The sequence below is a fragment of the Struthio camelus genome, chromosome 21, assembly GCF_040807025.1.
Source record: "Struthio camelus isolate bStrCam1 chromosome 21, bStrCam1.hap1, whole genome shotgun sequence".
Classification (NCBI taxonomy): Eukaryota; Metazoa; Chordata; class Aves; order Struthioniformes; family Struthionidae; genus Struthio; species Struthio camelus.
Window position 1 is genome coordinate 5792072 of NC_090962.1, and position 15042 is coordinate 5807113.

Here is a 15042-nt window from a genome sequence, read left to right on the forward strand (position 1 = left end):
TGAAGGGGGAAGGTGCAGCATTAGTATCGGAGAAATCAAGTTAGAGGGGGGAAAAAAAGGACAAGCAACAGAACAAGACTATCTTATATAATCCCATCTCATTTCTTCATCTGCATGTGCCCCTCTCTAATACATGTTACATTTATGCCTTAAACATCACCCTACTTTTTTCTCTGCAGTCTCCTATATAAAGAGAGATAGCTCTCTTAGACCTCTTGTAAAAAATTATCTGGCATCAAGTTTTTCCTCATTTTTTTTAAATCCATTGGAAAATTCTATTTAGGTAATATGTGTATTCTACTACTGTGTTCATCTGCCAGGCTATACCAATTTCTGCTGTTCTAGCATTTCCAAACTGCACCGGTCTGTCACTCTACAGGAAACCCAGACTCGGAGACCGACAGCAGCAGAGTTTCGTAATATCACAATCAGTCAACAGGCCTCTCTGACTGCAAAGTTCAAGCTACGAAAGAATTCATTTACTACTGCAGCAACAGAAGAAAAGTCAATTATAATTTCTAGATTAGGAAATCAGAGAAAAACATGCAACGCTTTTAGGAGTAACCACAATATTTTGTTGTATAAATTAGCATGATGATAAAGCACATACGTATAACATGTTTGGAAACATAAGGATATATTGACTGGTTTGGCTGAGTTACAGCACCAAATGCCACAAAAAAAAACATTCTACCCTTAAAGCAGTTAGTTTCTAAATATGATTCTAGGAGTATATCACGTTCTTACTGTCTTTCCCTCAAACCTGGATTTTGGATCCTGTGATATGAATAATTTAGGGTGTATTGATATTTAACTCATATAACATCTCACCAGGTTAGCTTTCAGAATAGTTTGCTTAGACAAATGGCTGCACCTCTCCTTCCAAATAACCAAAAGATCCATTAAGAAATGTGATTAATAAAGGAACAAAGACTAACAGGTCAACTGAGTTAGTGGCCAGAGACAGCGACCAAATGCTTGCAAGTAACGAAATACAGAGTAATAGCCATTTCAAGAGGGCATCCCTTCGAGAGGGCGGCTGTTCATACCATACAAATAAGCTGGAGGAAAAAATCAAGTTTACAGAAGAAAACAGCTCTATAACGGTGAACAAAAGTCTTTTCATAATTTTAGTCCTTGCACCAGCATGTCAGGTATTGCACGGAGAAGAGAAAGAATTCTTTCCGAAACTAGTGTGTTTTCCTCCCAGAATCAAAATAATCTCGTCATTGAAACACAGTAACACACCTATGGTTTGAAAATGAGCAAGTAATATACCAATAGGTGGCACTACGTACAAGCACCAAGAAAATGCCACAACTACCCCATTCCAGCTACAGAGACTCACACGTTTCCACAGCCCATTGCACGCCAGATATTGCAGGAGATTTGTTGTCAATAAGTATAATTAAATTACTCATTCCTTTCCATCATAAAAGTCTTTCAGTCATTTATTCATTTCTCACACTTTAAAAGGGGCGATGGAATACTCCCTGCCTACCTGAACCTGATTCTTCTAAAGCAAGCTTCAGCCAAGATAGATTAATCACAAAACTACTTATTTAACTGGAAGGATAAACTCATGTTTACCCGTTCAGTGAATACTTCACAAAGATAGTAATAACATAGGGGAGGGAGAGGTATCAAGATACTCAACATGAATCAAAAGCTACCAAAATATATGTGTACAGAGGCCAAATTAAGATTACAGAGCAATAGCATTTTGATCTTCATATACTTCACAATTATTTTGGAGGATTTTTTTCACTTAGGAAAAGCTGTGGTGGCAGAGATGACATTAAAGTAGAAAGACAGAGATCTTAAGACAACACTGGGACCCCAGTGTTTTTTTTAAAAAAAAAAAAAAAAAGTTAAACTATCTCTTTTCCTGTTATATAAAGCTTTTACATGTTTCTAATTTATAAGAGACAATTTAGGATGACAAATACTGCCCAGTGTATGCATTGTGTAATTACATCAGTACATTTCCACAACCACTTACAAAGCTAGTCTATGAGTAGAAGACAGCACAATACATCTTTACATATGAAGAACAAGAAAATCTTACCAAAGCATTATCCACTCTGCCTTCTCAAGAAAGCTATATATAATCAAATAATACTTAGTAGGAGTATTCCTAACAGTACAACCCTTTCGGGGGGGGGGGTGTATATAAAAATGGACATTATATATATATATATTATATATACACACCCACCCACACCCACTTTCTTCACATATATACGCATATGTGAAGAAAGTCCCCCTTACTCTCTCTTCCCAAACCAATAATACTTTAGAGATTTCCCTGCCAACGTACCTGCTTCTACAAACCACACAAGATCAGACAATCCAAGTGTTCTGTCCCGATTAACGATCGGAGCTGGAAAAAAAGTATGAGGAAACTGCCCTGTGAAAACAAATGAGCAAACATTACAGAAATATACAAACTGAAAATCAGAAAGACCCTTCAACATGTTCTGAATCACAGCCTCAGTGCTTGTCTGGGGTTTGCAGACCCTTTTTATTTTGAAAGAGTAAGTTTTTAAAAAGCCAAGCCATTCTTCATCCACAACATTTGCACCCTATCCATACCAGTGACATTCCCAGTCACTTGAGAATGGAATGCATTCGAGCTTTGCGTTCTTTAAACAGCTTTCAGCATAAAACTCGACTCTCTGGAAAAGCAAATAAAAGTAGTTACATGTAATTTCTTCTGGATTAAAAGAAAAATGCCTAACTTACCAAAGAATTGAGGGGAAAAAAACTCCTCAAACTAGGGAGAAATGGAAAGTATGCTGATTTTGACCAAAATTGTTTTCAACTATGCATATGTTATCTCAATATAGCAATTATGAAGATGGCACTTGAATTTTGGATTAGAAAGCCCTTTGCACAGAACTTTTCAGACCAACCTCAATGTTCAGTCACCAGCAGCTAACAGTTATATAGGTTTTCTTGTTTTGCTTTGTTTTTTTAAGACTCAAGACATATTTCTGAACCTATTTTACAAGTGATATTGGGTATCGGGGCTTAGTAAGAATTTGTAAGTCTCACGATCCCTTTCCTGAGCCTGCAAGCCAACCAGTTCAAACTCTCAAATGAAGTGATTGTTTTTCCTTCATGGCTGTTCGCGACCCTGTGCAGATGTCATTACTAGCAGAGAAAGAAGGCAAGGGCAGCAGAGAGCTACTCAACTATTCCATACGTCCCATTCAGCACAGTAAGGCTGGTTCCAAAACACCTGCTAGCTTCACCTACGGGCTTTCTACAGCAGCTCTAACAAGTGCTGGAAACAGCAGAGCTTTACCAAGGGCTTAAAAGACTCACTTCACCTCTCCAGAGGAGAGGAACTGCCTTCTATGAAAGGCCTATTTAAACCATACCTTTCTCCACTAATTAGTTCCCACTATTCTTGCCCTCTAAATATGCAATGCCATCCCAAGAAAGATTATCTACAGCACTGACAACAGGACCACTTACAGTAACTAATTGCTGTTCTCATTTCTATAGACTTCAAAGGTCCCCACCTCCATCACTGTACAAACACTCACCACACAACCACACCACTCCTCCCCTTCCCCCCCCCCAAAACCACACACACACACATATATATACATATATACATACATACATACATATATATATATATATATATATATATATGCAGGAACTAACCGCTTTGGAGACGCATTTATATCCTGAGAGTAACAGCACGTTTACAGTGACTATTAAAATTCCCAATCCTCCCCAAATGGCAGATAACAGTAATCTATACATTCATGTTATATTATGTTATATTTACCACCAAACACAAATGAAAACAAAAAGATCAAACGTTTTCCTAAAACTATAAATTCAGATGAATTCAGCTGCATATGGAAACATAGTCTACATACAAGATATGTTCATGACCAACCAGAAGGGTTAAATCACAGATGGTTCCAGTTTCAAGCAAAAGCTAACTCCCTGTAAAAGTCAGCAGCAATGCTAAAGAAGTGTTATCTGTGTCAGATTCATGTGGCTGCCCCTAGCTGAACTCACCTCACCACTGTCACCACTGAAATGGAAGGAGGATCAAGCTTACACATTGTAATTTGAGAACTTCTGTGCTAAATCACAGGGCAAATCCTCTGAATAACAAGCATCCTCACTGCTAAAGGCTCCAAAATAACTGGAGTAAATCACATCAATTAGGTTTCACTACTTATTTTTGAAAGTGCAAGGACAGAAATAAAGTCTGGACTGGTCACCAGACCCTCTAAAGTCACACCTAGACTCTTACCACCTCCTTCCTAACTCTGTTCTAAACATCAGCTCACGCTTCTCATATTTTCAACTATACCAAGACACTTCCATGCACATCTTTAATGAACCCTAAGAAATAAGATCTGAAAATATTTTGCAACTGGGTATTTTGGGGGTGGGAGGGAAGAGTCCAAAATATTAGAAAGAGTTCAGCAAAACAGCTGAGGAACAGCTGAACCACCAGCAGCCTGAGCTTTGCTCACCGTCTTAAATGTCCCAGTAGACCCACATGCTACAAAACGATCCACCCCAGAAGCATTTTTCAGGGCCGTTAATTCTTTGGCTCAGTTAAGATTACCAGTTCTGAATTCTGCTGCTTTGTCCACCTGTACCCGCCTTCCTCTCCTGCCAAGTCAGAACATCATTGATTCTTGCCTTTGCTCAGTTCCAAGCTTTTGCCCCTCCGTCTAAAGAAGCGGCAGCTACTTCACTTAGTTTACTAATGCTTCAGGATTTAGGTAGGTCTGCATCATGTCCCCCTCACACAGCCCTCTCCACAACTGTGCAGGTACTACAAACAGATGCTTGTCCTAGTAACATCAATCAGCACATCTACCCCGAACAGGAAGATTCGGATTCTCTCCTGGTCATGAGATTCTGCCAAACCTCAGCTATTACCATATTGTCCCACAAGCACAAAGGAGAATAACCGAACACTTTCCAATTAAGGTGCCACTAGGATATCAGAAAATAAAACCATTTCTCACACTTACAGTCAAAATCCTTAGTGCCCCCAGGGGCTTAAATTCCTAGCCAGCATTTAAGAAGAGATAAAAATTGCACGAGGACCTTTACTTCAAACTCTGTGTGTCCAACAGATTCTGCAACACAGAGCCTGGCTGTTCAACAGGATAAAGAGGTGGCAGAATGAAAACGCCTTTCTAAGACTCCAGTTTCAATCCATCCTTACCCTTCTCTCTTAAAAATAATTCTACCGCCTTACAATGCTTTTACACATAGGTCTGAGGCTGCTTCCAAAAGTGAGTTTTTTTTTTTTTTAAATATAGAAAAACTTAAAAGCAGCGAAGCAATGTTTGCAAGTTCAGAGGGGAAATCCACAAGGGGGCTAGAAAGAGGTCAAAGTCTTAGTCTTAGGTTCTGTCAGTTAGACTGTGATACTTCTCCAAACGGAGTTGGGCCAAATGGAGTTTTAAGCTAAAACATAAAAACACAGTAACTGAAAAGAAACATATTTTTTAAATACATGTCACTGAATCAAGACAGTATAAGGAAACTGTGAATTGACACCAGGATGCAACATGCCAAATGCCGGATCCTCGCAGCTGAATGGCAGCTGATCAGCATCAAAGAGAAAACCGAAAAAGCAATATCGCATAACCTATAAATCATAAACAAACCTTTATCAAAAGCACTATTGAATCTTAATGTTTATAGGTAAAAACACAGAAGACTTCCTATTCTTGTCAGATATATTACACTGCATATGTGAAACACTCCCTGAAAGCTAACATGTCAATCTCCATTTTCAGCACAAAAAGACAAGACAGGGAGATGGCAAACCAAGAACTGTCATGCACTGGGCTGAGGGAATTCCCGCAGCATTAACAGAACTTAACCGGAAGGCTGTTCATTCAAGCGCGTGCATGGGATATGAATCTAGAAGAATCTGAACCTAGACATAAACAGAGGTAGTTAGCCTTTCCTCCCTCCCAGTTAAATAAGAAAAGATTCAACTAAGCTAATACAAATTTCAGCTTAAACTTTTGGGGAATAGAGTACCTTTCACACTCAGGTATGCAGGATCCAAAGCTATTCAGAACCCAAGTTACACGTTCATGGATATTTATTGGCCTAAGCAAAGAAATACTGAGGTCTGTGCTGAATCTGTGGTAATCATATTCCAGGCTAATTAGCATTAAAGGAAGAGATGCCAGAAGCCGATGAAACCATACAGAATGCACTGTGCTATCAAATCTGGAACTGGTCTCTCCAGGTAAGGCTGAAACAGATTTGGAAGTGAACAAGAAAGTTTTGGTTGCCAATATCCATCTATCTTGCAGCTAAAAATGTTTCTATACTACAACACCATTAATCAATCCCTCTGTCATGAAAAAGACAAAAATGCGTGCATTTAAAAAGCTGTAGTCTAAGTCTGAAATAATTAAATCTTTCACTGAACCGTGCAAGTTTGTCCTGCTGCATGCAACACATACTGCAAAATGGACATAATCGGGGCACCTATTTTTTCCCTTGTTTGGCGCACACAGGGAATGAAACTTAGTTCTCATTTATTTTTAATATGATTCAGAAGATAGAATAACAAACGAGAAAGATCTGCATGTTTCAGCCAAGGCTGCCAGCGCAGCTTTGCCAAAGTAACGCATTTGGGTTTGAAAATGTTCTCATCAGCCTTTCCCAAGCAGTAAACAAGGTTGGTCAGTAAACAACTGGAAAAGCTGTCCTGCTCTCCAGCACTTCATTCCTCATTCTGCCCGAAGCAGGGCAGGGTGAGGATCACAGGAATGCTCTGCGAGGCTTTGCAAGGCCCAACATGTACACTGGGTAGAGTCAAGCATGCCTGACATCCCTGTTCTCCGTTTGCCTGCCTACCAAACCAATCTGGCAGGGGGAAGAGTACGAGTCCTGCCTCCTTTGCAAAAGGAAGCGTAAATATCACCTTCTTCATGCAAAATGTGAGAGACTGAAGCTAATTGCTACTTTATAGCAAGGCAGTAATACTGGGATGAGAGTGAACTGGATAGAATTTGGAACCAGAAGACATAAGTATGCCTGAAAAAAAAAAAAAAAGTTAGGCTACTTCACAAGCAACATTGCCAAGGCAGACTGGTATTAAGTAATTTTAACTTCTCTGCTAGTGTAAAAGATACTTCTCCACCTTTCCACACTAAGTTAACTGTCCTGAAAAGTTTATCATTAAAAGATCCAAAAAAAAAAACCCCAACCCTATTCCCAAAAGCAAACTAAGGGCCCATCCTGGGCTTCCCTTTAGTTACTGACCCTGGACGCAAGAGGACAGTATGTAATGAAAAACATTACCTTTTCTATCAGCTGCCTTTCTTTCCTAACTAGATTTAGGACATCAGCTACCCTGTTTTCAAAAATGCAGGCAGAAGAAATCTGGACACAAACTCAGTTTAACAGCTTTATTTTATGAACAGATGAAAATAGCTCCTCAGGAAACTCAAGCTCACCGGCAATAACTGTTTTGACTGAATGCTTTCAGTAGGAGATTCCAACATACAGCAGATGAAAATTATAGATTCATAATTAAAGTTCGCTCACTTCCACCTACACTGTCACTCTTACAAATTCAAAAGCTGTAAGGGCTTTCTCGCGGGGCAACGCTACAGAAGGGTTCCTAGCAAAGAACTTCAATTTATTCCCCACCCCCCCCGCTGCCCCAGTCCCTTAGGTTTTTTTTTTTTTCCCCTCACTAAAAAAACATTTCACATTCCAACAAAAAGATTTTTGAAATGATACATTTATAAATTGTCCATGAGGTAAACTACTTAAGTACCTCATTTCATTTTAAAGATATGCTTATTTAATGCAACAAAAAACCAATGCGAGCCTTTGTTCCTTCCAATTACGCATCTCCCCCAACACTAGCCTTCTGTAATGCTGAAATTCACATTTTACCGGTATGGGAAAAATCAAAGTGAAACTGAACAATTCGCAAGGCCTAAACTGAGCAAAAGAAAGGCAGTAAACTCACAGTATAAGTAAAAGAGTAATATTTTACAGATTCTGTCTTAATAATTTAGTGTACTTACAGCAGACATCTGGCAAGCTCTTTAAAATGTAGGTTACAGCAGACTACCCCTTAAATACACTGTATCATTTCCAGTTATAGTTAAGAGAAATCCAATAGGAGTTAGTTCAGCTACAAAAATATTTTTTTCTTGATTCCGGCTGGTTCTGTTCAAGGCAGCTAAAAACCTCGATTAAAGAGATAGCATTATAATAAGCCCAGATAAGGGGTTACAGTGAATAAAACCAACTGCTGCAGGTTTCATTTGTACTACACAAATTGAGTTAACAGCCAGCATGAAGAGGTCCTTTTAACTCTATGATATCATTATCCAAGGTTAAGCTATTAGCCTCCACAGTTATACTATTGAGTACTTCAGTGGTTAAAAATGGTCATACTGGGAAACTTGTAAGTGCAAGGGGATGCTGCACCTTTAAGCCTTGTTCATTTTCAATGACATTTTACAGAGAACAGCTTGAGCCCTAAAAACCTTCCAAGCTGGAGCCTGAAACCTGAAGTCAGGAACCAGAGACAGCAAAATCCTGCTACAAATTTTCCTCTAATTCAATCTGACTCATGACCTTCAGCCACAACCAGCTGGAGGCTGCGTTATTTCCCATCTCCAGAGGGATGCAACAAGGAAGAATCCATAACAGCTACCTATTTATAGGTGAACAGTAAGAGCTGAAGTATTTAATGCACATTTTCTGTCCCATTTTCTACATCTAGCGTTATCTTCCAGCTGATTCTATGATCTGGATCCCAGTCAAATTTCAGTCAGCTCACCCCTCCAATCAAAGGTTCACATCTCTAGAGTGCTCGATTTAGATTTCAGACAAGATGATACAGTCCTCCCATCCTCCCTCTTAAGGAGGAGGGGGAACAGCCCTAACCACTGTCATTTAGGCATGAAAATTTATAAAAATAAGCAGCCTCCTTCCTCCCTCTTTTTTTTTTTTTTTTTTTAAACAGAACTGTATCACTTTTCAGAGCTTCTGAAAGAACTTCAAAAGCAATAACGAAGCACATTTGAAAAAGCTCTCCAGTTTAAGAAAACAGTCCTAACATTTATGTTCAAGATAACTGTAAAAAAAAAAAAAAAAAAAAAAAAAAAAAAACACCCTACCTTTATAATCATCATCTTTATAAAATTAATCCTTGCCTTCAGACCTTCAGACACACATAAGCATAAAATTTTTTTTGGCCATTTCATAGCAGCAACCTCTCAAACAGAAAGTATCTCTCATGCCTCATGCAATTAAAAAGAGAGAACACAGCATATGTCTTTAAGCAGTTCACGTCAGCCAACTTGAAACCTCTGAAATTAAATGCAACGGGAGCAAAACCTTAAAAAGATTTTTATTTCACAAAGGTATTCAAACTTGAGAGGAATTTGTCAAAGATTCTTTAAAAAGTGATAAAAACTTCGCTGCAGCAGTTTATAGACAAATTTTATTCAAAGCCAAAGAAATAACTCTAAAGAAACGTTGTAATACTTGACTTTAGTCAAGATGATCTTCAACAGCTGAAATGAAGAGTGCTGCTCTTGTCCTAACACCTAGCATATTCCCCAGAGGCTCATGCACCTCATCCCTTATTTATAACAAAGCTACGAATGTTCTAAACCGTGAATAAGACAGTAATGATAGATAGCCAATGATTTTAACACAAAACATCCCACACAAAACAATTTCAGCTGTAAAAATGAGTTACACATCCATGATCAAAACAAAACTGCACAGCAGTGCTTTCTGTGGATCTCTCTGTAAATAGTCTAGTTTTTCCGAAATGGAAAATCAAGTTTCCAGCATGCAAACATATCAAACTTGGGACTTCACAGGTTGATTTTAACCGGAAACTATAAACTAGTGGAAAAAAATAAGCACCACAAATGATAACTAATTATACATTTTATCAATACTTTACAAGAAACAAAAAATTATTTTCAATGTATCTGTACCGTTTTATATGATAGGCATGCTATTGTATATATATTGCCCAAATATATATCCACATAGCACCTCTGCCTAGGAAGTATCATATTTTTGGTTATTAATCACTGACATCAATGACAGTCTCCTTCAGCACTTGTCTATTCTGCATTCATTTCAGAAACTGACCCAAGGGCAAAACACACGCGCATAAGGAAGATCTAGACCAACAACTGTGGTCACATCATCTCCTTATAGACTCAGACTTATGATCAAAGTCACATTTTTAAAGCAGCTCTGCAAGAAGCGGTAATGCTGGACCCGCAGCGCTTACCTCTGAAGACTTACAGATCATGAGCATTCAGGCTGTGTTTTCCTGAAGACTTGCCATTTTTATTGCAGAAGCCAAACTCAGCAGGCTACAAAAAAAACTTTGTTCATGGGACGTAAACAAACTACACTTATAGAGTATAAACACTGATAAAGAACGAGCTCACTGCAGGATCAAGAAATTGGCTCAGTCTTCACAATGAACTAAATCAAGCCCATTACGTCTATGCAAAAAAGCACAATGTCAGCATTGACGCAGGTATGTGCGAATGCCCAAGGTGTAGGTTCTTCTCAGTCTTCCTCGGTAATTCTCAGCCAGCTTGAAACGGAGCAGGAAATAGAAACACGCATGAACAATCATGTTTTTAGAATTACCAGGCAGCACTAATGGAGAAACAGTTCAGTATTTGGGTATGTTTCCAATCAAATCATCTCAATAATACGAGATTTGTATTCAGATTTTCAAAATTAAATTGCTCTGTTAACCTCTGGCTAGTGCTAAAAACTGACATTTCAGTCTATGTTACGAAAAGACAAGCGACACTATTAATGAACCATAAATGCTTACAGAACAGCTTAAAACCAGAATCGGTAAAATCCCAGTAAGAATCTGTAAGCGTTTAAAATAACAATAACATTTAATTTCAATTTACAAGCATGCAATAACAACCCCAAAAAATAGAAGTACCATATTTGGAGTCAAACTGCTTGTGGTCTAGTGACCAGCTTCTCTTCTCAGCAGCTTAAGCACACTGCATTGTTGTATTTAACCAGAAATGGCAGACACCACGAGTAATGCCTACTGGAAGGATTTCTCTCCACTGTTCCACTTGCTGAAGTGAATTTTATTTATAGACATTTCTATGGCACTCATCAACACAGAATCTTTCTACAGATGCCTAGCATATTAGAGATAGCTTTCAATTTAAAATGTAATCTATGCTGCTCTGTAATTTGAACACCATTAATCCTAGACCATATACATTTTACATTGAAAAAGCCTACAGCTCTTTTATAGTAGACAGATTATGGTTAACTAGATTTTTTTGGGAAGCAATTAAAATGCGAGCTATTATTAGGTTGGTGGACTAGTTAGCACTTCAATATTTTGCAATGCTGTATCAAAATACTTTGTGTTACCACCACAGACACTTTCAAATTAACAGCCATTGACTGTCTAAAGCACTGGACAACAGCACAAAATATTGTTTTGGCCTCATGCATCAACAAAATTTGCTTGAAAATAGTGACAAAGATACCCCTTAGGACACCTACTCATCTTGCCTCTTTAGAGCAACAAAACACTACCTCTTCACTGCTTTCCACATGGATGCTCTGCATAATCATGTGAATGGTAGTTTAAAAAAATTCAAAGCAGCCCTTTCAGTTTTGAATCAATGTATGGTTTGTGGGGGGTTTTTTTAAACCATCTGAAGAGGTATTTTATGAATAGATCTTGCTGAAAGTCAAACTACAAATTAATGACCATTTATCTAACATGAATAGATCCCTCAACCATCTATGCTGCACTAACTACAGCACAGAACACTTACATCCTCAGCGATCCGGTAGCATCATTAATATGAGAGAGTAACAGGCAAGAGATCCCTTCTCCTAGGATAATAATAAAACACTCATTGAGAACTTTTTCTGTTACTATTTTAGAAACTGGTCTAAATAGCTGTTTTAATCATGCGCTTAAGTGTGCCAGCTCCTTTCTTCTCTGCAGCAGTTAATAAAAAGCACAAGAAAAGGATTTTCAATGTCTGCGTTAGTTCAAACTAGACCATGTTGCAAAGATATCTGATGGAAAGAGGAGAGGAGGAAAATAAATTGTCAACTTCAGATCATTTATAAGATTCATAAATTGTAAACAAATTCCTGATTGCCTATCAATCTTACTGGAGACATTTTATCATCTGTATTTTTTGGTAAAGTGGGATTACAGGGAAGGAAATCTTGTGTTCAAGAGGCTCCCTGTATACCTCAGGAACAGGGATGCAATTTCCTTCCTCCCTAGACACAATCCTCTATGTAAAGTTAGTTATATTAGTTCTGAACGGTGAAATACTCCTGTAGGAGCTCATTAGTTTGACAGCAGAAGTCTCCTGTTACCACTAGCGTACTAATACATGGGCCACAGAGAAATAAACTACTGACTATAGGCTTTTAAGGGTTACATGAAGTCCCATCAGCGCTACATTTATTTCTTTCAGAATCCAGTAAGGACTGGAAAAATCACAGACCGAGAATGGACAGATGTTAAAGGCAACCAAACCAAGCTGCATGGAGACCTGCATACCAATTGTCTGGCAAGTTTGATTTTTTCAGAGACTGACGCTAATGATGTTAAACACTTCAAACTGATTGTTTCAAGACCTCCTCTACATATAGGAAGATAATCCTAGGTGTTAGCAACAACGCTCAAGACAAGGCAGGTCCCTCTGCAGGTTAGTACTACTCTGGGATTCCTCGCCGCTTTAAATAAAGTTTGCCCGAACAGTGCTGTATGCATCAACCACCAATGTGAAGTAGAACAGAGAAAAAAGAATTACTGAAGCCGCAGACAGATTTCTCTACTTTCCAAACTCTTAGCAAAATTACAGTACAGCTTTATTATATTCGGTTTCCCAGCATAAGGAAGGCGCTCCTAGCAGTTATGCCAAAAATTACAACTACCAAAAGTATTGAAATTGATATATTAAAAACAAAGGGCCAAAGATGTATCCCCATCCTCCGCTACTCAGACACACGCAGTTTTATTTAAGGTTTAAAATGTCTTTTGTGAGAGCCAGCGAAAACTAAGAGTCATGACAGTGAGACATGAGAAAACAGTCGCAAAAGGTTGTGTGTGAATTGTGAAAGACTTATTTTGCAGAGTCCTACTGTAGTGGCCGACTAAACTTTCAGTTAAGCAAAACCTTTCCTGAATTCCACGTAAACCAGTGAGTATTATTTGGCATCTACAGACATTCTTGGAAAAAAAAGCAGCTAAGCACATGTGAATGCTCCTATTTTTCTCAGTTTGGCATCAACTCTTAAAGTTAATTATATTTTAACATGCTATTGCTGACCATTTTAGCACAAACGTTCAGTTACTGTCTCTATCTCAAAGCCTGATATTGCCTCTCCCGACGCACTAAGCAAACCTCCAGGACACAATGAAATTATCAGCATTCCACACCAAATCCAGCACGCTCAAAGTTAGGAAACTATTACAATTATGGTAGCAGACATCAGAGATCACTGTAGCTGTACTACCCACTTCTCATTTCCACTAAAAGCCTCCGTCAGTAGTTTACTTGAAACTGTTGCCGTATTTGCACTGCAGCACTACAGAAACCCCGCCGTAAAAATTTAGGTCACACTTCCTTCAAGCTTACATGGGTGTGTTTGTGCATGTACATTGATCTAAGGCTCAATGAAATTAATTAAAAGGTCCTCACTGACTGCAACGTACATCGAATCAAGACCTAGATGAGTTCAGAGGCAAAACGATTACACTTTAATTAAACATCACAACGCTCTTGTGAAGTAGTCAGCTCATTTTATAGAGGGGTAAACTGAGTCAGAAAGTTTCAGAGCTTGCTCACGTTCAAAAACAGAGTTGCGCACTCAGGTAGCTCCCAGATTTGTTAGTTATGCTCTACCATACAGAGAAAACTGATTTTATAAAAATCAAATACATCCTTGGCCGACATATTTTCAGGAAGTAAAACAGAACATTCTGAGGCAAGTGCAACGCTTGTACAAATTTATCAGCTCTCCTTCTGTTCCCCAATCAGTAGCTAGTTTAGACACAGGAGCTTCAACTATGCAAGAAGCTGAATTTTTGAGAGTTTGTTTTCCATGACAGTTTATCCACAGATAAGATTTTTAGGTTGTTAAAAAACAAACAACAAACACGACATTCACACTTATGATTGCTTTAATACAACTGGCTGTGCAGATTTGATAAATATTTCAAGGTTTGTAAAACCCTGAGAACACTTTTGAAAAGCAAAAACCACGACTAAACTCCTTAAATTCAAACAGACATTTAAACCATATATAAGCACTGTAACCTTCTCTCAAATCAACAGCAGTGAATAGAAATAAGAAATTCCCTTTCCTTAACTTTTGGAGAATTTGTTACTTAATGCTTCCCCCAACACTGAACTGAAGTAAATCCCAGAGCCAGAATTGTATTCTCCTTACTCATTTACCAAGTTTTTTTTTATTATTTTTTCTGCTCTTCGGTTTCTTCTCACCTATTAACACTCCACAGTTTAGCTCATTCTGGTCTATCTGCTTTTTTATTTTTTGCCATCCGAAGTTCAAGGACAGGCCACAGCTATTTAAAGGGAAAAAGAACTGTAGGTCTCACCCATTCTCAGAGATGGCACGACATCAAGAACAGTAAATAATTATTTTTTTAAAACGAAATTAAGTTTATTACATTTAAAATGTATGTATTGTTTCTCCCATGTATTTACTAGCAAGCTCATCAGACTACCTGCATTTCTTAGGGTGTGGACTAGGTGACAAAGCATTTCATTTCACTAATTTACACCTTCACCACACATCACCATCAAAACATTATGATCTTCTGGGACTATTCATGTACTTATACACATCCAAGAGCTTTTTTGGAACTAAAGAAATGGATACTATTACTTTTCCAGCAAATCAGAACTCTTACACAGAAAACAGACTAAGATCTGTAATGTAAAGAGTTCTTTTAAAAACAAAATTTAAAAA

General features: G+C 38.2%; 1 protein-coding gene across 5 annotated transcripts in view; it reads right to left on the reverse strand.

The window, feature by feature from the left end:
• CTNNBIP1 (catenin beta interacting protein 1) overlaps positions 1 to 15042 on the reverse strand; it is a 39572-nt gene that overhangs the window by 18326 nt on the left and 6204 nt on the right. For 4 of the 5 annotated variants that reach the window (XM_068916109.1, XM_068916111.1, XM_068916114.1 and 1 more), the window contains exon 2: positions 2321 to 2410. In XM_068916109.1, the coding sequence (XP_068772210.1) occupies positions 2321 to 2410 (90 nt within the window). Of the gene's footprint in view, positions 1 to 2320; positions 2411 to 10320; positions 10572 to 15042 lie in introns of those variants that run through there. The other variant, XM_068916110.1, reaches the window with a different exon arrangement.